This window comes from Pseudophryne corroboree, chromosome 6, assembly GCF_028390025.1.
Source record: "Pseudophryne corroboree isolate aPseCor3 chromosome 6, aPseCor3.hap2, whole genome shotgun sequence".
NCBI lineage: Eukaryota > Metazoa > Chordata > Amphibia > Anura > Myobatrachidae > Pseudophryne > Pseudophryne corroboree.
Window position 1 is genome coordinate 123,189,471 of NC_086449.1, and position 27,605 is coordinate 123,217,075.

The 27,605-nt window shown below is 49.7% G+C and overlaps 1 protein-coding gene across 6 annotated transcripts in view; it reads right to left on the bottom strand.

Annotated features, from left to right (window-relative positions):
* The window catches only part of PIWIL2 (piwi like RNA-mediated gene silencing 2), a 1,076,777-nt gene that overhangs the window by 918,964 nt on the left and 130,208 nt on the right, over nt 1-27,605 (bottom strand). For all 6 annotated transcript variants that reach the window (XM_063931805.1, XM_063931803.1, XM_063931806.1 and 3 more), the window contains one exon: nt 7,706-7,880. In XM_063931805.1, coding sequence (XP_063787875.1) covers nt 7,706-7,879 — 174 coding nt within the window. In that variant the 5' untranslated portion in view covers nt 7,880. Of the gene's footprint in view, nt 1-7,705; nt 7,881-27,605 lie in introns of those variants that run through there.

Consider the following 27,605-nt stretch of genomic DNA (forward strand, 5'->3'; position numbering starts at 1 on the left):
CTTTCTTTCTAGGAAGCTCAGGAGAGCCCCTAGAGTGCATCCAGCTCTGGCCAGGCACAGATTCTAACTGAGGTCTGGAGGAGGGGCATAGAGGGAGGAGCCAGTGCACACCAGATAGTACCTAATCTTTCTTTTAAGAGTGCCCAGTCTCCTGCGGAGCCCGTCTATTCCCCATGGTCCTTACGGAGTACCCAGCATCCACTAGGACGTCAGAGAAAATAAGAATTTACTTACCGATAATTCTATTTCTCGTAGTCCGTAGTGGATGCTGGGGACTCCGTCAGGACCATGGGGAATAGCGGCTCCGCAGGAGACAGGGCACAAAAGTAAAAGCTTTAGGATCAGGTGGTGTGCACTGGCTCCTCCCCCTATGACCCTCCTCCAAGCCTCAGTTAGGATACTGTGCCCGGACGAGCGTACACAATAAGGAAGGATTTTGAATCCCGGGTAAGACTCATACCAGCCACACCAATCACACTGTACAACCTGTGATCTGAACCCAGTTAACAGCATGATAACAGCGGAGCATCTGAAAAGATGGCTCACAACAATAATAACCCGATTTTTGTAACAATAACTATGTACAAGTATTGCAGACAATCCGCACTTGGGATGGGCGCCCAGCATCCACTACGGACTACGAGAAATAGAATTATCGGTAAGTAAATTCTTATTTTCTCTGACGTCCTAAGTGGATGCTGGGGACTCCGTCAGGACCATGGGGATTATACCAAAGCTCCCAAACGGGTGGGAGAGTGCGGATGACTCTGCAGCACCGAATGAGAGAACTCCAGGTCCTCCTCAGTCAGGGTGTGCCCCTGACCAAGTATCAGCTCGGCAAAGTTGTAAAGCCGAGACCCCTCGGGCAGCCGCCCAAGATGAGCCCACCTTCCTTGTGGAATGGGCATTTACATATTTTGGCTGTGGCAGGCCTGCCACAGAATGTGCAAACTGAATTGTACTACACATCCAACTAGCAATCGTCTGCTTAGAAGCAAGAGCACCCAGTTTTTTGGGTGCATACAGGATAACAGCAAGTCAGTTTTCCTGACTCCAGCCGTCCTGGAAACCTATATTTTCAGGGCCCTGACAACATCTAGCAACTTGGAGTCCTCCAAGTCCCTAGAAGCCGCAGGTACCACAATAAGCTGGTTCGGGTGAAACACTGACACCACCTTAGGGAGAAACTGGGGATGAGTCCGCAGCTCTGCCCTGTCCGAATGGACAATCAGATATGGGCTTTTTTGAGACAAACGCCGCCAATTCTGACACTCGCCTGGTCCAGGCCAGGGCCAACAGCATGGTCACTTTCCCTGTGAGATATTTCAAATCCACAGATTTGTTTAAACCAATGTGATTTTAGGAATCCCAGAACTACGTTGAGATCCCACAGTGCCACTGGAGGCACAAAAGGGGGTTGTATATGCAGTACTCCCTTGACAAACTTCTGGACTTCAGGAACTGAAGCCAATTCTTTCTGGAAGAAAATCGACAGGGCCGAAATTTGAACCTTAATGGACCCCAATTTTAGACCCATAGACACTCCTGTTTGCAGGAAATGCAGGAAACGACCGAGTTGAAATTTCTTCATGGGGCCTTCCTGGCCTCACACCACGCAACATATTTTCGCCACATGTGGTGATAATGTTGTGCGGTCACCTCCTTCCTGGCTTTGACCAGGGTAGGAATGACCTCTTCCGGAATGCCTTTTTCCCTTAGGATCCGGCGTTCAACCGCCATGCCGTCAAACGCAGCCGCGGTAATTCTTGGAACAGACATGGTACTTGCTGAAGCAAGTCCCTTCTTAGCGGCAGAGGCCATGAGTCCTCTGTGAGCATCTCTTGAAGTTCCGGGTACCAAGTCCTTCTTGGCCAATCCGGAGCCACGAGTATAGTTCTTACTCCTCTACGTCTTATAATTCTCAATACCTTGGGTATGAGAAGCAGAGGAGGGAAGACATACACCGACTGGTACACCCACGGTGTTACCAGAAACGTCCACAGCTATTGCCTGAGGGTCTTCTGACCTGGCGCAATACTTGTCCAGTTTTTTGTTCAGGCGGGACGCCATCATGTCCACCTTTGGTCTTTTCCAACGGTTCACAATCATGTGGAAGACTTCCCGATGAAGTCCCCACTCTCCCGGGTGGAGGTTGCCTGCTGAGGAAGTCTGCTTCCCAGTTGTCCACTCCCGGAATGAACACTGCTGACAGTGCTATCACATGATTTTCCGCCCAGCGAAAAATCCTTGCAGTTTTTACCATTGCTAAGCTTAGAGCATTGTAAATTGCCCTTAGCTCCAGTATATTTATGTGGAGAAAAATCTCCAGACTTGATCACACTCCCTGGAAAAAAATTTTCCTGAGTTACTGCTCCCCAGCCTCTCAGGCTGGGCCTCCGTGGTCACCAGCATCCAATCCTGAATGCCGAATCTGCGGCCCTCTAGAAGATGAGCACTCTGTAACCACCACAGGAGAGACACCCTTGTCCTTGGAGATAGGGTTATTCGCTGATGCATCTGAAAATGCGATCCGGACCATTTGTCCAGCAGATCCCACTGAAAAGTTCTTGCGTGGAATCTGCCGAATGGAATCGCTTCGTAATAAGCCACCATTTTTCCCAGGACTCTTGTGCAATGATGCACTGACACTTTTCCTGGTTTTAGGAGGTTCCTGACTAGCTCGGATAACTCCCTGGCTTTCTCCTCCGGGAGAAACACCTTTTTCTGGACTGTGTCCAGAACCATCCCTAGGAACAGCAGACGTGTCGTCGGAAACGGCTGCGATTTTGGATATTTAGAATCCACCCGTGCTGTCGTAGAACTACTTGAGATAGTGCTACTCCGACTTCCAACTGTTCTCTGGACCTTGCCCTTATCAGGAGATCGTCCAAGTAAGGGATAATTAAGACGCCTTTTCTTTGAAGAAGAATCATCATTTCGGCCATTACTTTGGTAAAGACCCGGGGTGCCGTGGACAATCCAAACGGCAGCGTCTGAAACTGATAGTGACAGTTCCGTACCACGAACCTGAGGTACCCTTGGTGAGAAGGGCAATTTTGGACATGGAGGTAAGCATCCTTGATGTCCAGGGACACCATATAGTCCCCTTCTTCCTGGTTCGCTATCACTGCTCTGAGTGACTCCATCTTGATTTGAACCTTTGTATGTAAGTGTTCAAAGATTTCCCATTTAGAATAGGTCTTACCGAGCCGTCTGGCTTCAGTACCACAATATAGTGTGGAATAATACCCCTTTCCTTGTTGTAGGAGGGGTACTTTGATTATCACCTGCTGGGAATACAGCTTGTGAATTGTTTCCAATACTGCCTCCCTGTCGGAGGAAGACGTTGGTAAAGCAGACATCAGGAGCCTGCGAGGGGGAGACGTCTCGAATCTCCAGTCTGTACCCCTGGGATACTACTTGTAGGATCCAGGGGTCCACTTGCGAGTGAGCCCACTACGCGCTGAAACTCTTGAGACGACCCCCCACCGCACTTGAGTCCGCTTGTACGGCCCCAGCGTCATGCTGAGGACTTGGCAGAAGCTGTGGAGGGCTTCTGTTCCTGGGAATGGGCTGCCTGCTGCAGTCTTCTTCCCTTTCCTCTATCCCTGGGCAGATATGACTGGCCTTTTGCCCGCTTGCCCTTATGGGGACGAAAGGACTGAAGCTGAAAAGACGGTGTCTTTTTCTGCTGAGATGTGATTTGGGGTAAAAAAGGTGGCTTTTCCAGCTGTTGCCGAGGCCACCAGGTCCGATGGACCGACCCCAAATAACTCCTCCCCTTTATACGGCAATACTTCCATGTGCCGTTTGGAATCTGCATCACCTGACCACTGTCGTGTCCATAAACATCTTCTGGCAGATATGGACATCGCACTTACTCTTGATGCCAGAGTGCAAATATCCCTCTGTGCATCTCGCATATATAGAAATGCATCCTTTAAATGCTCTATAGTCAATAAAATACTGTCCCTGTCAAGGGTATCAATATTTTCAGTCAGGGAATCCGACCAAGCCACCCCAGCGCTGCACATCCAGGCTGAGGCGATCGCTGGTCGCAGTATAACACCAGAATGTGTGTATATACCTTTTTAGGATATTTACCAGCCTCTCAGCTGGCTCCTTGAGGGCGGCCCTATCTGGAGACGGTACCGCCACTTGTTTTGATAAGCGTGTGAGCGCCTTATCCACCCTAAAGGGTGTTTCCCAACGCGCCCTAACTTCTGGCGGGAAAGGGTATACCGCCAATAATTTTCTATCGGGGGAAACCCACGCATCATCACACACTTCATTTAATTTATCTGATTCAGGAAAAACTACAGGTAGTTTTTTCACACCCCACATAATACCCTTCTTGTGGTACTTGTAGTATCAGAAATATGTAACACCTCCTTCATTGCCCTTAACATGTAACGTGTGGCCCTAAAGGAAAATACGTTTGTTTCTTCACCGTCGACACTGGAGTCAGTGTCTGTGTCTGTGTCGACCGACTGAGGTAAATGAGCGTTTTACAGCCCCTGACGGTGTTTGAGACGCCTGGACAGGTACTAATTTGTTTGCCGGCCGTCTCATGTCGTCAACCGACCTTGCAGCGTGTTGACATTATCACGTAATTCCCTAAATAAGCCATCCATTCCGGTGTCGACTCCCTAGAGAGTGACATCACCATTTCAGGCAATTGCTCCGCCTCCTCACCAACATCGTCCTCATACATGTCGACACACACGTACCGACACACAGCACACACACAGGGAATGCTCTGATAGAGGACAGGACCCCACTAGCCCTTTGGGGAGACAGAGGGAGAGTTTGCCAGCACACACCAAAAACGCTATAATTATACAGGGACAACCTTTATATAAGTGTTTTTCCCTTATAGCATTTTAATATATATATATACATATCGCCAATTAGTGCCCCCCTCTCTGTTTTAACCCTGTTTCTGTAGTGCAGTGCAGGGGAGAGCCTGGGAGCCTTCCCACCAGCATTTCTGTGAGGGAAAATGGCGCTGTGTGCTGAGGAGAATAGGCCCCGCCCCCTTTTCGGCGGGCTTCTTCTCCCGTTTTTCTGAGACCTGGCAGGGGTTAAATACATCCATATAGCCCCCAGGGGCTATATGTGATGTATTTTTAGCCAGAATAAGGTACTATCATTGCTGCCCAGGGCGCCCCCCCCCAGCGCCCTGCACCCTCAGTGACCGCTGCTATGAAGTGTGCTGACAACAATGGCGCACAGCTGCAGTGCTGTGCGCTACCTTATGAAGACTGAAGAGTCTTCTGCCGCCGTTTCTGGACCTTCACTTTTCGGCATCTGCAAGGGGGGTCGGCGGCGCGGCTCCGGGACGAACCCCAGGGTGAGACCTGTGTTCCGACTCCCTCTGGAGCTAATGGTGTCCAGTAGCCTAAGAAGCCAATCCATCCTGCACGCAGGTGAGTTCACTTCTCTCCCCTAAGTCCCTCGTAGCAGTGAGCCTGTTGCCAGCAGGACTCACTGAAAATAAAAAAACCTAACAAACTTTTACTCTAAGCAGCTCTTTAGGAGAGCCACCTAGATTGCACCCTTCTCGGCCGGGCACAAAAATCTAACTGAGGCTTGGAGGAGGGTCATAGGGGGAGGAGCCAGTGCACACCACCTGATCCTAAAGCTTTTACTTTTGTGCCCTGTCTCCTGCGGAGCCGCTATTCCCCATGGTCCTGACGGAGTCCCCAGCATCCACTTAGGACGTCAGAGAAAAGAAGTTTAATATCCCCCTTTACCTCAGCGCCAGTCTAGGGTCCGCAGTGAGCACGCAGCTCGCAGCCACGTGACCGCCATGCCTTAATGCCGCTGGGGATCCCAGTGTCATCACTCACCACACCGTGTCCACTTCAGCATCTGTTAGGGGTGGCGGCACGCGGCCAGCGTGTGCTCACATCCTGGGGGTATGTGGAACCGCGCCTCAGTAGCTTAGTGTCCGGTCAGCGGGGATACGAACCATTAAACCTATGGAGGTTGATTCGGTAGCACTCCTAAGTCCCACGACGTTGGCAGACTGGTTGCAAAACGGTGCTGCCTAAAAATAACAAACTAAATAAAAGTTTTGAAGAAAACTCACTGGAGCTCCAGAAGAATGCACCCGGCTCCTTGGCCACATTTTTCTAAACCGAGTCTGGTGGAGGGGCATAGAGGGGAGGAGCCAGCACACACAAATGAATTCTTAAAGTGCCATGCTCCAATGGACCCGTTCTATACACCATGGTACTAATGTCATCCCAGTATCCACTAAGACAGGGATGGGGAACCTTCAGCCCTCCAGTTGTTGTTGAGCTACACATACCAGCATGCCTTGCTACAGTTTTGCCATTTGGCCATGCTAAAACTGTTGTAGGGCATGCTGGGATGTATAGTTCAACAACAGCTGAGGGCCTAAAGTTCCCCATCCCTGCACTAAGACGTTAGAGAAAGGACAGTTAGGAGCTGGTTGGCTGGTACTTTGGGCCTAATTCAGACCTGATTGATGGGCAGCGATTTTTGCAGCCCTGCGATCAGATAGTCACTGCCCACTGGGGGAGTGTATTTTAACTGTGCAAGTGTGCGAACGCATGTGTAGCAGAGCTGCACAAACTTTTTTGTGCAGTCTCTGCGCAGCCCAGGACTTACTAAGCCATTGCGATCACTTCAGCCTGTCCGGGACCAGAATTGAGGTCAGACACCCTCCCTTCCAACGCTTGAATACGCCTGCGTTTTTTCAGACAGTCCCTGCAAACGGCCACCCACAACCGCCCTCTTCCTGTCAGTCACCTTGCGATTGCCGATGTGATCGCATTTTTTGCACCATCCCATCGCTATGCATCGATCCCCAGAGCTGCGGTCCGTCGCGCCTGCGCATTGCGGTGCATAAGCATGTGCAGTTTGGACCTGATCGCAGGCTGTGAGAAAACACAGCCTAGCGATCAGGTCTGAATTACCCCCTTTATATCTCTTTATCCAACTCCAATGTATCACTTTTTAAGGCTTAATACATTTCGGCCACGGTTCCATAATCACACTTGTACTAGTCAGATAAAACAAACGGCTGATTTGTTAATGTGCTTCAAAATAACTATTTCAAACTAGTGATAAAATGTCCAAAAAGAAAAGGAAACATGAGTAACTCGCCTTCTGTAGAGAAGCAAACATTTTTTTAAATAAATGTCTTAAATGGTCTTTACAAGTTACTGTTTACGTCAACAATACAACTGTTAAGGGGGGTACTCACGGAGCGATCGCTACTTAAAATCTAAGCAATCTGACTAGATTGCTTAGATTTTAAGCATGATCGCTCCGTGTGTACTCCCCACAGCGATAGCGATGCGCAGCCCCGTGCATCGCTATCGCTGGTGCTAGAATGAGCGTCCCCCCTCCCCATCTCCCCCCGCACGCTCAGCACACATCGCGCTGTGCTGAGCGGTTCACTCAGCACACATCTCTCCCACATCAGCCCGTGAATACGGGCCTTTACGTGGTTTAATTAAACAGCAAATAAGGAAAATCTTATCTTCAATACTACACAAAACACGGAATTGGTTTTAGCACACAACACAAAATAAAACCATAGACATGTATTATTTATTAACGTTCATATAGCGCACACATATACCAAAGCGCTCTAGACAATAGAAATGTTTGCATGAAACAGCAATTTGAACTTCTAAACAATGAAAATTGTTTTATTTTGTTTAATTACCTGAAGTGTAGGGTCAGCAGAGAGCGTAGCAGCTGCTTCCGCCAGCGCACGACCTCGTGATCGTGGAATCGCTCTCCCAAACGCTCCTTCTTCCTTTACCTCTTGGGATGGAGGATTCACTCCAAAAGGCATGCGAAAGGGAGAGCCCCTAAATGGGTGCCTGGAGGGGTCCATTCTAGACGAAAAACAAATACAGACATCAATGCAAAGAACTGGAAAACTCATTCTCCCTAAATTTCTAATTAAAAACAAACTTTTAATTACCTTTATGCTCTACAAAAAAAGTTAAGCCATTGTAACTAATCCATTGCAGACCACAAATAAGGATTTTGGTACTTACCGATAAATCCCTTTCTCCGATTCCACAGGGGCCACTGGAGTGCAGATACAATGGGGATACAGTAGGCAGTAAATGGGAGCTGGCACTTTAAATTTATAACCATGTGACTAGCTCCTCCCCTACTATGTCCCCCCTCCAAGCCAGTCTAGTTAAAACTGTGCCCGAGGAGAGCTGGAAAAGACCAATGTTAAAGTAGAGGAGGTTTGCTAAGCCTACTAAAACAGGATAAAACCAAGGAAATCTGGAAATATAGTGAGAGGATAACATGAACAAAACGCGCAGTCACACAGTGACATGCAACCCGATAAGTGAAGTAGGAGGAAACAGCGCTGAGTGGGCATCCAGTGGCCCCTGTTGAATCGGAGAAAGGGATTTATCGGTAAGTACCAAAATCCTGATTTCTCCTTCATCCACTAGGGGCCACTGAAGTGCAGATACAATGGGGACGTCCCAGAGCTCCGAAAACGGGAGGGAGAGCGCTGAAAGTCCTGCAACACCGCTCGGCCAACCTGTGACACAGAGGCCGCAAAAGTGTCAAATCTGTAAGACGAAACAAACGTATGATGGCCCGACCAAGCGGCATCGCGACATAAAGTAGTCACGGAAACCCCGTGGGCAGCCACCCCCGAAGGTCCCCTAGAGCGCGTGGAGTGCGCCAAAATGGAAGGCGGAGGCTCTCGAGCAACCACCAAATAAGCCTGTCTGATGGTCAGACGTATCCAACGGGCCAACGTCTGCTGGTACCCCGGCCATCCAGGACGGGAGCATCGTACAGAACAAAGAAGAAATCAGATTGTCGAATAGCCGAAGTCCTCTGTACAGAGAGTCGGAGCGCCCCGACAACATCCAAAGGTCGTGAATACGGTGAATCCGTCGAGAGGGCCGAAAACACAAGTGGCAGATGTAAAAAGCTGACAACACCCCTGGAAGAAACGACAGCTGAGTATGCCGTATCCTCATGTAATATCAGGCAAGAGGGAATGAGAGAGAGAGAGAGCGAGAGAGCGAGCGAGAGACCCAAGCTTCGACACCCATCTGGCCGAAGCCAGAGCCAGGAGAAGGACCACCTTCCAAGTGAGATAAAACATCTCCACTGACTCCGGAAATTCAAAAAACAGACTGCAAAAAACTGAAAACCAGTGTGAGGTCCCCAGGTGCCACTGGAGAGCGAAAGGGAGGCTGCAGTTAGAGTACTCCCTGCAAGAAAGTCTGAACTTCCGGCAGCCAGGTTAATTTACTTTGGAAGAAAATCGAAAGAGCAGAGACCTGAAACTCAGGTAAACCTAGTCGAAGCGCAGCCGAGAAAACCACCCGGAGAAACCAAAGAAGGCGGCTAAATGAAAAACCGAAGGGAAAAAACCTTCATCATTCACACCAGGCCACATAAAGTTTCCAAAAGTGGTAATAGCGAGGCTGACTTTCGAATTCGGAGCCTAGTAGGTATAACCAAACAAGGGAACTCCTTCCTTCTGAGTAGGTCTCGTAAACAGCCAAGCCATAAACGAAACCTATGTAAGACTGGAAAGATAGACTAAACAGAAGTTACAAGGAGCTGTGAGGGCATCCCCGGCTACTGCCGCCAGGGCTCTCGTCCGAGAGTAGTAAAAGGGCAGCTGAAGAGTCAGTCGGAATGCCATGAGATCGATCCGAGGTCAACAGCGGACCAGCTGACGAAACTCCGGGGAATATCCACTCACCCGGGTGCCCGACTTGGCGGCATGACCCCCCCTGGAATGAAGACTGTTGTCCTCTGCTCAGAGGAGGATGTAGGTGACCTCTCTCAGTGCCGCACTTGGCTGAAGAGAGAGAGAGGAACTGGTCCTGAGGAAGGAAAAATCCTCTGACGGACCGTGTTGAGTCCTAAAAACAGAAAACTGTACGAGGGGCATAAATGAGACCAGTGTCAAATCAGAAGATCCGGGATCATCCGGATATTCAGAAGCAACCGATCTGCAGAAAGGGTCTTCAGCAGTAGATTGTCCAGCTAGGGAACAAACGTCACTCCCTGCCTTTGAAGTAGGGCCATCCTGTGACCTTCATGAACACTGTGGAAGCGGAAGAGAGACCGAACGGAAAGCTCTGAAAGTGGAAAGGAGAATCCTGTACTGCGAATCGGAGAAAAGCCCGATGAGGAAGCCCAATGGGAACCAGTAAACAGGCACCCCTGATGACAAAAGACGTCTAAACCCTTTTTGCTCCAAACTAGCAATCACAGACTGAAGGGATTTTAAGTTCAGAATAGGCCTGGCCGAGCAATCTGGCTTCGGTACGGGAAAAAATAAGATTTTAAACCTACCGGTAAATCTTTTTCTCCTAGTCCGTAGAGGATGCTGGGGACTCCGTAAGGACCATGGGGATAGACAGGTTCCGCAGGAGACATGGGCACTAAAAAGAACTTTAGATATGGGTGTGCACTGGCTCCTCCCTCTATGCCCCTCCTCCAGACCTCAGTTAGAGAAACTGTGCCCAGAGGAGACGGACAGTACGATGAAAGGATTTTTGTTAATCTAAGGGCAAGATTCACACCAGCCCACACCATCCACAATGTATAACCTGGAATATACGCACCAATTAACAATACGAAACAAAACAGCATCAGCCCGAGACTGATCAAAACTGTAACATTACCCTTATGTAAGCAAAAACTATATACAAGTCTTGCAGATGTAGTCCGCACTGGGACGGGCGCCCAGCATCCTCTACGGACTAGGAGAAAAAGATTTACCGGTAGGTTTAAAATCTTAATTTCTCTAACGTCCTAGAGGATGCTGGGGACTCCATAAGGACCATGGGGATTATACCAAAGCTCCAAAACGGGCGGGAGAGTGCGGATGACTCTGCAGCACCGATTGATTGAGCAAACATGAGGTCTTCATCAGCCAGGGTATCAAACTTGTAGAACTTTGCAAAGGTGTTTGAATCCGACCAAGTAGCAGTTGGGCACAGCTGTAATGCCGAGACCCCTCGGGCAGCCGCCCAAGAAGAGCCCACCTTCCTAGTGGAATGGGCCTTTACAGTATTTGGTAACGGCAATCCAGCCGTAGAATGAGCCTGCTGAATCGTGTTACAGATCCAGCGAGCAATAGTCTGCTTCGAAGCAGGGACGCCAACCTTGTCGGCTGCATACAGGACAAACAGTGCCTCTGTTTTCCGAAACCGAGCCGTTCTGGCCACATAAATTTTCAATGCCCTGACCACATCAAGGGATTTGGAATCCTCCAAGTCCAGCGTAGCCACCGGCACCACAATAGGTTGGTTCATATGAAAAGATGAAACCACCTTGGGCAAAAATTGAGGACGAGACCACAATTCCGCTCTATCTATATGGAAAATCAGATAGGGGCTTTTGTGAGATAAAGCCGCCAACTCCGACACTTGCCTAGCCGATGCCAAGGCCAACAACATGACCACTTTCCAAGTGAGATACTTTAATTCCACCGTTTTAAGTGGTTCAAACCAGTGAGACTTAAGGAACCGCAACACCACGTTAAGGTCCCAGGGTGCCACTGGAGGTACAAAAGGAGGCTGGATATGCAGCACTCCCTTCACAAAAGTCTGTACTTCTGGGAGAGAAGCCAATTCCTTCTGAAAGAAAATGGATAGGGCCGAAATCTGAACCTTAATGGAGCCTAATTATAGGCCCAAATTCACTCCAGTCTGTAGGAAGTGAAGGAAACGGCCCAGATGGAATTCTTCCGGAGGAACATTCCTGGTTTCACACCAAGATACATACTTCCGCCATATACGGTGATAGCGTTTAGCTGTCACGTCCTTCCTAGCCTTTATCAGAGTAGGAATGACCTCATCCGGAATGCCCTTTTCCGCTAGGATCCGCCGTTCAACCACCATGCCGTCAAACGCAGCCGCGGTAAGTCTTTGAACAGACAGGGACCCTGTTGTAACAGGTCCTTTCTGAGAGGAAGAGGCCACGGATCTTCTGTGAGCATTTCCTGCAGATCCGGATACCATGCCCTTCGCGGCCAATCTGGAACAATGAGAATTGTCTGTACTCCTCTTCTTCTTATGATTGTCAATACCTTGGAGATGAGAGGAAGAGAAGGAAACACATAGACCGACTGGAACACCCACGGTGTCTATCTGAGGCAGTCCCCACTGACTTGCAATCTTTGCGAAGACTTCCTGATGAAGTCCCCACTCTCCTGGCTGTAGGTCGTGTCTGCTGAGGAAGTATGCTTCCCAGTTGTCCACTCCCAGAATGAAAACTGCTGTCAGATCGCTTACATGATTTTTCGCCCAGCGAAGAATCCTGGTGGCTTTTGCCATTGCCACTCTGCTCTTTGTTCCGCCTTGGCGGTTTACATGAGCCACTGCGGTGATGTTGTCTGACTGAATCAGAACCGGTAGGTCGCGAAGCAAATTCACCGCTTGACGAAGGGCGTTGATGTGAAGACAAGCCTCCTGGCTTGACCAGAAACCTTGGAAGTTTCGTCCCTGTGTGACTGCTCCCCAACCTCGGAGGCTCGCGTCCGTGGTTACCAGAACCCAGTCCTGAATGCTGAACCTGCGACCCTCTAGAAGGTGAGCACTCTGCAGCCACCACAGGAGAGATACCCTGGCCCTGGGGGACAGGGTGATCATCTGATGAATCTGTAGATGTGACCCAGACCACTTGTCCAGAAGGTCCCATTGGAAAGTCCTCGCATGGAACCTGCCGAAAGGAATGGCCTCGTAAGACGCCACCATCTTTCCCAGAACTCGAGTGCAGTGATGCACTGACACCCTTTTTGGCTTCAATAGGTCCCTGACCAAATTCATGAGTTCTTGGGCCTTTTCTATCGGAAGATAAACCCTTTTCTGGTCCGTATCCAGAATCATGCCTAAGAAAGGGAAACGAGTCGTTAGAACCAACTGTGACTTCGGGATATTGAGAATCAAGCCGTGCTGTTGCAACACCTTCAGTGAAAGTGATACGCTGTTCAGCAACTGCTCTCGTGATCTCGCTTTTATTAGGAGATCGTCCAAGTACAGGTTAATTATGACACCCTGCTTGCGCAGGAGCACCATCATTTCCGCCATTACCTTGGTGAAAGCCCAAACGGCAACGTCTGAAATTGGTAATGACAATCCTGTACCGCAAATCTCAGGAACGCCTGATGAAGTGGATATATGGGAACATGAAGGTATGCATCCTTTATGTCCAGAGATACCATATAATCCCCTCCTTCCAGGCTGGCGATGACCGCTCTGAGCGATTCCATCTTGAACTTGAACCTCTTTAAGAATAGGTTTAAGGATTTTAAATTTAAAATGGGACTGACCGAACCGTCCGGTTTTAAGACCTACAAACAGGGTTGAGTAATACCCCATCCCCTGCTGAAGCAGGGGAACTTTGACCACCACTTGTTGAAGACACAATTTTTGAATTGCATTTAAAACTATCTCCCTCTCTGGGGGAGAAGCCGGTAGGGCCGATTTGAAAAACCGACGAGGAGGCACCTCTTCGAATTCCAGCTTGTAACCCTGGGAAACAATTTCTATTGTCCCGGGATCCACCTGTGAGTGAACTCAGATGTGGCTGAAAAGTCGAAGACGTGCCCCCACTGGGGCGGACTCCCTCAGCGGAGCCCCAGCGTCATGCGGTGGATTTCGTAGAGGCCGGGGAGGACTTCTGCTCCTGGGAACTAGCTGTGGTTGGCAGCTTTTTTAACCCTGCCCTTACCTCTGGCAAAAAAGGACGATCCCCATATTCTCTTGGGTTTATGCGACCGAAAGGACTGCATCTGATAATGTGGCGTTTTCTTAGGCTGTGAGGAAACACAAGCAAAAAAAGCTGATTTACCTGCCGTAGCTGTGGAAACTAGGTCCGAGAGACCTACCCCAAACAATTCCTCACCCTTGTAAGGTAAAACCTCCATATGCCTCTTCGAGTCGGCATCACCCGTACATTGTCGGGTCCATAGGACTCGTCTAGCAGAAATCGCCATAGCGTTGACTCTGGTACCCAGTAGGCCAATGTCTCTCTGAGCATCTCTCATATATAGGACAGTGTCTTTAATATGACCCAGGGTTAATAAAATGGTTTCCTTATCCAGTGTATCTATATCCGCAGATAAGGAATCTGTCCACGCTGCTACAGCGCTAAAAACTCAAGCCGACACTATCGTCGGTCTGAGTAAGGTACCTGAATGTGTGTAAATTGACTTCAAGGTAGTCTCCTGCTTGCGATCAGCAGGATCCTTGAGGGTTGCCGTATCTTGAGATGGCAGCGCTACCTTTTTGGATAAGCGTGTCAACGCTTTGTCCACCCTTGTGGAGGATTCCCACCGTATCCTGTCCTTAGCCGGGAAAGGATACGCCATAAGAATCATTTTGGGAAACAGCAGTTTTTTGTCTGGAGATTCCCAAGCCTTTTCAAATAACTCGTTCAGCTCATGAGATGGGGGAAAGGTTACCTCAGGTTTCTTTTCCTTATACATGTGCACCCTCGTGTCAGGGTCAGAGGTGTCATCTGTGATATGCAACACACCCTTTATTGCAATAATCATATAATGAATACTTTTGGCCAATTTTGGCTGCAACTTTGCATCATCGTAGTCGACACTGGAGTCAGAATCCGTGTCGGTATCAGTGTCTACTATTTGGGATAGTGGGCGCTTTTGAGACCCAGAAGGTCCCTGCGACATAGTGGAAGGCAGGGTTTGACTCCCTGTACACTCCCTGGACTCAACTTTGTACAACCTTTTGTGCAATAAATTCACATTTGCATTTAAAACATTCCACATATCCAACCAGTCAGGAGTCGGTGTTGACGACAGAGACACCACACTCATTTGCTCCACCTCCTTCCTAGAAGAGCCTTCCGCTTCAGACATGCCGACACACGCGTACCGACACACCACACACTCAGGGAATTCTCTTATCTGGAGACAGTTCCCCCACAAGGCCCTTTGGAGAGACAGAGAGAGAGTATGCCAGCACACACCCAGCGCCAATAACCCAGGGAAAAAATTTACCCAGATAGCGCTTTTAATACATATATAACACTGCGCCAAATTATGTGCCACCCTCTTCTTCTTAATCTGTCACCGTGTTGAGCAGGGGAGAGTCCGGGGAGCCAGCTTCTCAGCGGTGTGCTGTGGAGAAAATGGCGCTGGCGAGTGCTGAGGATCAAGCTCCGCCCCCTCAGCGGCGGCCTTCGGTCCCGCTTGATTTCTTTTAAAAACTGGCGGGAGATCTCTTATATATAGTGCAGAGCCCATATATGTCCTGATTTTGCCAGACCAGAGGTTTAATTGCTGCCCAGGGCGCCCCCCTGCGCCCTGTACCCTTACAGTGCCTGCCGTGTGTGTGTTGTGCGGGAGCAATGGCGCGCAGCGGTTACCTCAGTGAAGATCCGAAGTCTTCTGCCGCCTCTGAAGTCTTCTTTCTTCTCATACTCACCCGGCTTCTATATTCCGGCTCTGTGAGGAGGACGGCGGCGCGGCTTCGGGACGAACAGCTAGGAGAGACCTGCGTTCCGACTCCATCTGGAGCTAATGGTGTCCAGTAGCCTAAGAAGCAGAGCCTAGCAGTTAAGTAGGTCTGCTTCTCTCCCTAACAAAATTTCTTTCTTTCAGGATACTCAGGAGAGCTCCCTGTAATGCACCCAGTCTCCTCTGGGCACAGTATCAAACTGAGGTCTGGAGGAGGGGCATAGAGGGAGGAGCCAGTGCACACCCATATCTAAAGTTCTTTTTAGTGCTCATGTCTCCTGCGTAGCCAGTCTATCCCCATGGTCTTTACGGAGTCCCCAGCATCCTCTAGGACGTAAGAGAAACAAAAGGCATGAGAAATTGCCCCGTTTCCAATAATGCGTGGAAACAGGGATCAGCACCCTTGCGGATAGAAGCATCTGGAACGCCGCCTGCAGTACGACTCTCTTGACGTCGGAAAGCGGCAAACCCGTGGTGAGGATTTTGGACTCCAAAATCGAGTATGTAACCGCAAGTGATGAGAAACCTAACCCAAGCATACCCAGACCTCCCAGAAAAACCACAGACATGCGCCCACCCTGGGATCGCTCAGGTGGGAGGGAGGCCCGACCTGTGGTGGGGTGTGTTGGAGAACCTACAATCAGACTGATCCGAGGATGTTGAACCTCTGCCTCGGCATCTTACGTCGAGATCCCTTGGTGACGGATGTACCGCATCTGTCATGGACTCGAAACCTGGAAGGGGCACGGAAATACCGGTATAGGTCAGTCTTGGAGCTGGAGCAGCAGTAGGGGAAAGAAAAGTGGGACTTACCCCCAATGGCCTGAGAAATCCAGGCAGGAAGATCCTTCCCGACCAGGCCCGTAATGGACAACGCCTCTGCTGCCCACTAGGATTCAATATCCGCCTGTGACTGTCGCAGCCCTAAAGGTCGTCGGGTTAAGATAGCCCAAGCGGAAATTCAGGCTCCGAGGATACAGATGTCCTTGGAGACCTCAAAAGAATATAAAGCAGATTCGTGAATATGATCTGCTAAAGGTATCAGCTGATCCTGATGCAAACAGTCCTGTAACCAAGAGGACAAATGTTCCCCAACAACCTACCTGCGCCGAGCAAGGCAGAACCCCTGCTGCTGTCAATTACTCTCAGACAACTACTTCAGCAAGGTTGCACCAGGAACCGGTAGCTTCTTGGACCGTCGATACCTCGAGGGGTATACAATTGGAGAGATCTTATATCGTTTCCTGCTGGCTGCAGGGAAAGGATAGGAAAACATACATTGTTTGATACCTGAAATTGTGCATTCGGATGTCTCCAGGCCGCCGACCGGAGCACATCCAGTTAATCCAAAACTGGGAAAGTCGCTGTCATTTCTTCATTGGCGCCGAACCCCGAGGGACGTATAGAGTCTAGTTCCGACTCCTTTACTTGCAGCACCAAATGAACTGCTGTAAAAATAAGAATTTACTCACCGGTAATTCTATTTCTCGTAGTCCGTAGTGGATGTTGGGAACTCCGTAAGGACCATGGGGAATAGACGGGCTCCGCAGGAGACTGGGCACTCTAAAAGAAAGATTAGGTACGATCTGGTGTGCACTGGCTCCTCCCTCTATGCCCCTCCTCCAGACTTCAGTTAGGGAAACTGTGCCCGGAAGAGCTGACACAACAAGGAAAGGATTTGGAATCCAGGGTAAGACTCATACCAGCCTCACTGTACAACTTGTGATAACCATACCCAGTTAACAGTATGAACAATAACTGAGCCTCATTCAACAGATGGCTCATAACAATAACCCTTTAGTTAAGCAATAACTATATACATGTATTGCAGAGAGTCCGCACTTGGGACGGGCGCCCAGCATCCACTACGGACTACGAGAAATAGAATTACCGGTGAGTAAATTCTTATTTTCTGACGTCCTAGTTGATGCTGGGAACTCCGTAAGGACCATGGGGATTATACCAAAGCTCCCAAATGGGCGGGAGAGTGTGGATGACTCTGCAGCACCGCATGAGCAAACTCAAGGTCCTCCTCAGCCAGGGTATCAAACTTGTAGTACTTAGCAAACGTGTTTGACCCCGACCAAGTAGCAGCTCGGCAAAGCTGTAAAGCCGAGACCCCTTGGGCAGCCGCCCAAGAAGAGCCCACCTTCCTTGTGGAATGGGCTTTCACTGATTTTTGATGCGGCAATCCAGCCGCAGAGTGAACCAGCTGAATCATGCTATAGATCCAGCGAACAATAGTCTGCTTCGAAGCAGGAGCGCCAACCTTGTTGGCTGCATACAGAATAAACAGCGAGTCAGACTTTCTGACTCCCGCCGTTCTGGAAACATAAATTTTCAAAGCCCGGACTACATCCAGCAACTTGGAATCCTCCAAGTCCCTAGTAGCCGCAGGCACCACAATAGGCTGGTTCAAATGAAACGATGATACCACCCTAGGAAGAAATTGGGGACGAGACCTCAATTCTGCCCTGTCCATATGGAAGATCAGATAAGGGTTTTACATGACAAAACCGCCAATTCTGACACACGCCTAGCCGAAGCTAAGGCCAATAGCATGACCACTTTCCACGTGAGATACTTTAGCTCCACAGTCTTAAGTGGCTCAAACCAGTGGGATTTCAGGAAATCCAACACAACGTTAAGATCCCAAGGTGCCACCGGTGGCACAAAAGGATGCTGAATATGCAGCACCCCCGGAACAACGTCTGAACTTCAGGCAGTGAAGCCAGTTCTTTTTGAGAGAAAATGTATAGGGCCGAAATCTTGACCTTTATGGATCCTAATTCTAGGCCCATAGTCACTCCTGACAGTAGGAAGTGCAGGAATCGACCCCGCTGGAATTCCTCTGTAGGGCCTTCCCGGCCTCACACTAAGCAACCTATTTTCGCCATATACAGTGAAAAAGTCTTGCTGTCACGTCTTCCTAGCCTTTATCAGCGTAGTAATAACTGACTCCGGAATGCCCTTTTCCGCTAGGATCCGGCGTTCAACCGCCATGCTGTCAAATGCAGCCGCGTTAAGTCTTGGAACAGACAGGGCCCCTGTTGCAACATGTCCTGTCTGAGAGGCAGAAGTCATGGGTCCTCTGAGAGCATATCTTGCAGCTCCGGGTACCGAGTCCTTCTTGGCCAATTTGGAGCAAAGAATATTGTTCTCACTCCTCCCTTTTATTACAATTCTCATCCCTTGGGTATGAGAGGAAGAGGAGGGAATACATAGACCGACTGGAACACCCACTGTGTTACTAGTGCGACCACAGCTATCACCTGAGGGTCCCTTGACCCGGCATAAAACCTTTTTTAGCTTTTTATTGAGGTGGGACGCCATCTAGTCCACCTGAGGCCGTTCCCATCAATTTGCAAACTGCGTGAAGACTTCCTGATGAAGTCCCCACTTTCCCGGGTGGAGGTCGTGCCTGCTGAGGAAGTCTGCTTCCCAGATGTCCACTCCCGGAATGAACACTGCTGACAGTGCGCTTACTTGATTCTCCGCCCAGCGAAGAATTCTGGTGGCTTCTACCCTCGCCACCCTGCTCCTTGTGCCGCCTTGGCGGTTTACATGAACCCCTGCGGTCTGACTGGATCAGAACCGGTTGGTCGCGAACCAGGATCTCCGCTTGACTTAGGGCGTTGTATATGGCCCTTAGTTCCAGGATATTGATGTGAAGTCAAGTCTGTTGACTTGACCACAGACCTTGGAAATTTCTTCCCTGTGTAACTGCCCCCCACCCTCGGAGGCTTGCATCCGTGGTCACCAGGATCCAGTCCTGAATGCCGAATCTGCGGCCCTCGAGAAGGTGAGCACTCTGCAGCCACCACAGGAGAGACACCCTGGCCCTGGGGGATAGGGTGATTAACCGATGCATCTGAAGAGGTGATCCGGACCACTTGTCCAGTAAGTCCCATTGGAAGGTCCTCGCATGGAACCTGCCTAAGGGGATGGCCTCGTATGATGCCACCATCCTTCCCAGGACTCGAGTGCAGTGATGCACTGACACCTATTTTGGTTTTAATAGATTCCTGACTAGTGTCATGAGCGCTCTCTATCGGGAGATAAACCCTTTTCTGGTCTGTGTCTAGGATCGTGCCTAGGAGAGGCAGATGACCTGTAGGAACCAACTGCGACTTTGGAATATATAGAATCCAGCCGTGTTGCCGTTACACTTCCAGAGAAAGTGATACGCTGTTCAGCAACTGCTCTCTTGATCTCGCTTTTATGAGGAGATCGTCCAAGTACGTGATAATAGTGACACCTTGCTTCCGCAGGAGCACAATCATATCCGCCATTACCATGGTGAATATTCTCGGGGCCGTGGAGAGACCAAACGGCAACATCTGAAATTGGTAATGACAATCCCGTACCGCAATTCTGAGGGGTTCACTACGGGTGGCCGGCGGTCGGGCTCCCGGCGACCAGCATCCCGGCGCCGGGAGCCCGACCGCCGGCTTACCGACAGCTTGGCGAGCGCAAATGAGCCCCTTGCGGGCTCGCTGCGCTCGCCACGCTACGGGCACGGTGGCGCGCCACACTATTTTATTCTCCCTCTATGGGGGTCGTGGACCCCCACGAGGGAAAATAAGTGTCGGTAAGCCGGCGGTCGGGCTCCCGGCGCCGGTATACTGAGCGCCGGGAGCCCGACCGCCGGCAAACAGAAGACCACCCATTCTGAGGTACGCCTAATGAGGTGGATAAATGGGGACATGAAGGTATGCATCCCTTATGTCCCGATTCACAATAAAGTCTCCCCCTTTTTAGGCTTGCACTGACCGCTCTTAGCGATTCCATCTTGAACTTGAACCTGAACCTTCTCAGGTATATGTTCAGGGATTTTAAATTCAATATGGGTCTGACCGAACCGTCTGGTTTCGGGATTACAACATGGTCGAATAATAACACCCTCTTGTTGAAGGAGGGGACCCTTGACCACCACCTGTTAAAGATACAATTTGTGAATTGCAGTTAACACTGGCTCCCTCTCTTGGGGGGAAGCCGGCAGGGCCATCGGTGAGGGAGCATCTTCTCACAGTCCAGCTTGTATCCCTGAGACACAATATCTATTGCCCAGGGATCGAACAGGGAGTGAACCCACTTGTGGCTGAACTTACGAAGGCGTGTCCCCACTGGGCCTAGCTCCGCCTGTGGAGCCCCAGCGACATTGGTGGATTTTTGTAGGGGCCGGGGAAGACTTCTGTTCCTGGGAACTAGCTGCCCGGCTCTGACAAGAAAGGACGCACCTCAGACTTTCTTGTTTCTTTATTCGAAAGGCTGCATTTAATAATGTCGTGCTTTCTTAGGCTGTGCAGGAATATAAGGCAAACTAGCAGAATTACCAGCTATAGCTGTGGAGACCAGGCCCGAGAACCCTTCTCCACACAATCCTCAGCCTTCCATATGCCTCTTAAGTCGGCATCATCTGTCCAATGCATATTCTACAGGACACGTCAAGCAGAGATCGACATAGTTTTGACTCTAGGACCCAGTATACTCATGTCTCTTTGGGCATGCTTTATAACTATATATCTATCACTTAAGACAGCATCTTTAAATATATTTATATTGCATACTAGGGTCTCAATCTCTGCTGATAAGGTACCTGTCCACGCTGCCACAGCGCTATAAACCCATGCCGACACAATCGCCGGTCTGCGTAGTATACTAGAATGTGCACGCTATCTGCAGGATCCCTGAGAATAGCAAGTGCTACCGTCTGTGCAAACAGGACACCCCAGGGGAAGATTCTCAACATATCCTGGCCCGAGTGGGGAAAGGATACAGCCTGAGAATTCTCTTGTGGGAAGCTGCAGTCTCTTGTCTGGAGATTCCCGCTCTTTTTCCTCATGAGAGGAGGGAAACTTACCTCAGCATTCTTCCCCTTAAACATGTGTACTCTCGTGTCAGGGACAGATGAGTCATCAGTTATATGCAAATCATCTATTATTTCAATAATCATATATTGAATACCTTCTAGCCATCTTGGCTGTAACTTTGCATTATCGTAGTAGACAGATGAGTTAAACTCCATGTCGATACCAGTGTTTGTTATTTTGGATAGTGAGCATTGAGAGACTCTGAAAGTCTCTGTGACATAGGGACAGACATGGGTAGATTTCCTGTCTGTTCCCTAACCTTTTGTGCAATAAATTCACCTTAGCACTTACACATATCCAAACAGGTGTCGGCGTTGTCGACGGAGACACCCTCTCACACACATATCAGCTCTATCACCTCCTTAGAGGAGCCTTTTACCTCAGACATGTCGACACACGCGTACCGACACACCACACACACAGGGGATGCTCTATTTGAGGACAGTTCCCCCACAAGGCCCTTTGGAGAGACAGAGAGAGAGTATGCCAGCACACACCCCAGCGCTATATAACCCAGGAATTACACTACAACTCAGTGTTTACCCAGTAGCTGCTGTATATACAAATTTTGCGCCTAAATTTATGTGCCTCCCCCTCTCTTTTCACCCTTTGTGTACCAGGATACTGCAGGGGAGAGCCTGGGGAGCTTCCTTCCAGCGGAGCTGTGAAGAGAAAATGGCGCTGGTGTGCTGAGGAAGAAGGCCCCGCCCCCTCAGCGGCGGGCTTCTGTCCTGTTTCTGACTAAAAATGGCGGGGGTTTTACACATATACAGTCACAGACTGTATTATGTGTATTTTTATGCCAAAGGTATTTTTATTGCTGCCCAGGGCGCCCCCCCCCCCCCCCCCCAACGCCCTGCACCCTACAGTGACCGGAGTGTGTGGTGTGCTGTGGGAGCAATGGCGCACAGCTGCGGTGCTGTGCGCTACCTTAATGAAGACAGGAGTCTTCTGCCGCCGATTTCATCGCTTCTCTTCTGTCTTCTGACTCTGCAAGGGGGACGGCGGCGCGGCTCCGGGAACGGACGATCGAAGTCAGGCCCTGTGTTCGAACCCTCTGGAGCTAATGGTGTCCAGTAGCCTAAGAAGCACAAGCTAGCTGCAAGCAGGAAGGTTTGCTTCTCTCCCCTCAGTCCCACGTAGCAGTGAGTCTGTTGCCAGCAGATCTCACTGAAAATAAAAAACCTAACAAATACTTTCTTTCTAGCAAGCTCAGTAGAGCCCACTAGGAGCACCCAGCTCTGGCCGGGCACAGATTCTAACTGAGGTTTGGAGGAGGGGCATAGAGGGAGGAGCCAGTGCACACCAGATAGTACCTAATCTTTCTTTTAGAGTGCCCAGTCTCCTGCGGAGCCCGTCTATTCCCCATGGTCCTTACGGAGTTCCCAGCATCCACTAGGACGTCAGAGAAAAGAGCCTCGATACCCTGGAGACACTGGTTCAGACTCCACCGAAAACCGACATCATCAGTATCCTGGACATCTATCTCCTCTTCCAAGAGAGGCCTCTCATCCGCAGAGTCGTGTAACATTGAGGTTAGCAACCTCCATTTAGAAACCTGGAGAGGAGAAATGACGGACGGGGTCTCTGGTTAACAGTGACCTTACCTGCATAAGCTGAGCTGTTCAAACAGGAATGTGCTGCAGCTGTGTTGAGGGCTAAGCAGATGGCTCCACCGCACCATCCTCACATAACAGAGAATTCTCTGACTGTCCTGGGTGTTACGTTTAGTTAAACGAAAAGAGAAAAGGTGGGTTAAAGAAGTGTAGCCCTATATAAACTCTGCACTATAACGTGCAGTGACAGGCACGTTTCCCTTAAAGTTGTTTTTTGTTGGGCTTCAAACCCGGGTCTCTGTGTATAGATATCCCCGCTATTAGCGTACTGAGCCACAGAGGCTATTTGTCTGATGCCACACACATTCCCCAAATTATAAACAGTATTAGTACCAAGTGAAACAAAGGAATAATAAAGGGAAGTCAATACCCGCCCTGTATGTAGTGTACTGCTAAATTAGTAAGAACAGGTGCAATACATGTTTCTCGGAAGCTCCGCTGATTGCCCAAAACGGCGACCAGCCTGTGAGTTAAGCAGAGGGAAAATTTTACGTGGCAAGGTGAAGATATGTGGGACGTGACCCCAGGTCTGTACCTGTTATTATAATAAATTGCGGTGGAAGTTTGTAGTTCTATCACTATATCACTAATACACATATATATATATATATATATATATATATATATATATCACTAGATCACTATATCACTAATCACTACATTAAATATTCAGTGAGCCTAACTGGGCAATGATATAGAGCATTAGTGAGCTGGCTCCATATCCTAAAACCAGGGGCCTCTGTGTTGAATTAACAGCACTAGCCTCCTTGGACAAAGGGGCACTGACTTGAGAGCAGAAGTCGGGTTTAAGCCCCGCCCCCCTGCTATGGCGCCTAACTTTAAAATCAATGGCGCTAGCGTTATATCTCCTAATGATACCCTGACATTAGATCACTGAAAAAGCTACTCACCGCTGTGATGAGATGACCCTGACTTTCACCGCAAGCAGCAGAGTCAGGGCAGAGGTTTCCCCTGCAGAGAGTAAATGGCCGCCAGTGCGTGAAGAGCCACCAGAGCAGCCGGGAGCTGAGGCCCATGCCGGGAGTCAGCTCCGCCCACCCCCCCGTTATGACACCCAATTTAAACTTTACAAGCTCCAGCGCCAATGTAGTGGGAAGCGCCCTGCATCCTCCGTCGACCATGCAAGCCGCGGCCGGGGAGCAGGGGGTGCTGAGCCCGCTGTGCAGAGTGGGATTAAGTTCCGCTCCCCTTGTAACGGCGACGAATTTAAAACTACAAAGGAGCCTCTGTTAAATGGAATTCCCGTGCCGGCAATGTGAGCCACGGCCGGAGTCTGGGAGCGGGGGAAGCGTTTGTACTCACCGCTGCTGCAGGATCCTGGTGGAGTGGCCCCGACATGCACCGCACGCAGCGGTGTCCGGCCACTGATACTCACCGCTGCCATGCTCCCGGGACCTTCTGCTGACGGAGCGGCCCAGACACGCGCAGCACGCAGCGGTGTCCGGCCAACTCCGGAGAGCTCAGTGTCTCCTTCAGCCAGGGACCATCCCAAGCCGCACGCATCTGCGATGGGACCCGGCCGGCAGCTCCCTCGGTGCAGACTGGCAGAGGCAGAGCTGCCAGACTGTGAAGAAAGAAAAAGAAAAAAAAAATTTTTAAGAGAAAACCCAAGAGTGAACCAGCTCACTTGGCCACAAATTAAAGACTGGCTTGAAGGAGGGACATAGTAGGGGAGGAGCTAGTCACATGGTTATAAATTTAAAGTGCCAGCTCCCAGTTACTGCCTACTATATCCCCATTGTATCTGCACTCCAGTGGCCCCTAGTGGATGAAGGAGAAAATAGGATTTTAATACCTACCGGTAAATCCTTTTCTCTTAGTCCGTAGAGGATGCTGGGGTCACCATTAGAACCAAGGGGGATATAGACGGGATCCGCAGGAAACATGGGCACGTTAAGACTTTCAATGGGTGTGAACTGGCTCCTCCCTCTATGCCCCTCCTCCTGATTCCAGTTATAGGAACTGTGCCCAGGGAGACGGACATTTAGAGAAAAGGATTTATTGTTAAACTAAGGTGAGATTCATACCAGCTCACACCACCTGAAGCATGCCGTACAACATGGCATTCAACGGAACACATGTCAACGGACAAGAACAATTTCAGCAACATGCTGACAAAAAGATAACACAACAAGTGTGAAACCACAACTTATAACAGCAGATACAGTACGCACTGGGACGGGCGCCCAGCATCCTCTACGAACGAAAAGAAAAGGAATTTACCGGTAGGTATTAAAATCCTATTTTCTCATACGTCCTACAGGATGCTGGGGTCACCATTAGAACAATGGGGTTATAACAAAGCTCTAGAACGGGCGGGAGAGTGCGGACGACTCTGCAGCACCGATTGACCAAACTTGAGGTCATCATCGGCCAGGGTATCAAACATGTAAAACTGAGCAAAAGTGTTTTAACCCAACTAAGTAGCTGCTCGGCAAAGCTGTAACGCCGAGACCCCCCCGGGCAATGGCCCAGGATGAGCCCACCTTCCTAGTGGAATGGGCCTTCACCGATTTCGGTAACGGCAATCCTGCCATGGAATGCGCCTGCTTAATCGAACCACAGATCCAGCGCGCAATGGTCTGCTTGGAAGCAGGACACCCAATCTTGTTGGGAGCATACAGGACAAACAGAGCCTCTGTTTTCCTAATCTGAGCCGTTCTGGCGAAATAAATCTTCAAAGCTCTGACCACATCCAGATACTTTTACTCAGTGAAAGCATCAGTAACCACAGGTACCACAATAGGTTGGTTCATGTGGAAAGAGGAAACCACCTTCGGTAGAAATTGCTGACGTGTCCTCAATTCCGCTCTATCTTCATGGAAGATCAAATAAGAGCTCTTGTGAGACAAGGCCGCTAACTCAGACACCCGCCTTGCAGATGCCAAGGCCAACAGGAAGACCACTTTCCAAGTGAGGAACTTCAACTCCACCTTCGGTAAAAGGTTCAAACCAATGTGATTTAAGGAACTGCAACACCACATTAAGATCCCAAGGTACCACTGGGGGCACAAATGGAGGTTGGATGTGCAACACCACCTTCACGAAAGTCTGAATTTCTGGAAGGGAGGCCAATTGTTTCTGAAAGAAACCGATAAAGCTGAAATCTGGACCTTAATTGAGCCCAATTTTAGGCCCGCATCTACACCTGCTTGTAGAAAATAAGAATTTACTTACCGATAATTCTATTTCTCGTAGTCCGTAGTGGATGCTGGGGACTCCGTCAGGACCATGGGGAATAGCGGCTCCGCAGGAGACAGGGCACAAAAATAAAGCTTTAGGATTAGGTGGTGCGTACTGGCTCCTCCCCCATGACCCTCCTCCAAGCCTCAGTTAGGATACTGTGCCCGGACGAGCGTACACAATAAGGAAGGATATTGAACCCCGGGTAAGACTCATACCAGCCACACCAATCACACCGTATAACTTGTGATCTGAACCCAGTTAACAGTATGACAAACGTAGGAGCCTCTGAACAGACGGCTCACAACAAATAACAACCCGATTTTTTTGTAACAATAACTATGTACAAGTATTGCAGACAATCCGCACTTGGGATGGGCGCCCAGCATCCACTACGGACTACGAGAAATAGAATTATCGGTAAGTAAATTCTTATTTTCTCTAACGTCCTAAGTGGATGCTGGGGACTCCGTCAGGACCATGGGGATTATACCAAAGCTCCCAAACGGGCGGGAGAGTGCGGATGACTCTGCAGCACCGAATGAGAGAACTCCAGGTCCTCCTCAGCCAGGGTATCAAATTTGTAGAATTTTGCAAACGTGTTTGCCCCTGACCAAGTAGCAGCTCGGCAGAGTTGTAATGCCGAGACTCCCCGGGCAGCCGCCCAGGATGAGCCCACTTTCCTTGTGGAATGGGCCTTGACAGATTTAGGTTGTGGCAAGCCTGCCACAGAATGTGCAAGTTGAATTGTGCTACAAATCCAACGAGCAATCGTCTGCTTAGAAGCAGGAGCACCCATCTTGTTGGGTGCATACAATATAAGCAGTGAGTCAGACTTTCTGACTCCCGCCGTTCTTGAAATATATATTTTCAATGCCCGGACCACGTCCAACAACTTGGAATCCTCCAACTCGTTAGTAGCCGCAGGCACCACAATAGGCTGGTTCAGGTGAAACGCTGACACCACCTTAGGCAGAAAATGAGGACGCGTCCGCAGTTCTGCCCTGTCCGTATGGAAAATCAGATATGGGCTCTTATATGATAAAGCCGCCAATTCTGATACTCTCCTGGCTGAAGCCAGGGCCAGTAGCATGGTTACTTTCCATGTAAGATACTTCAGCTCCACCGATTTGAGCGGCTCAAACCAATGGGATTTGAGAAAATCCAAGACTACATTAAGATCCCACGGTGCCACTGGGGGCACAACCGGGGGCTGTATATGTAGTATTCCTTTTACAAAAGTCTGGACTTCAGGAACTGAAGCCAATTCTTTCTGGAAGAAAATCGACAGGGCCGAAATTTGAACCTTAATGGACCCCAATTTGAGGCCCATAGACAATCCTGTTTGCAGGAAATGTAGGAATCGACCCAGTTGAAATTCCTCCGTGGGGGCCTTCCTGGCCTCACACCACGCAACATATTTTCTCCAAATGC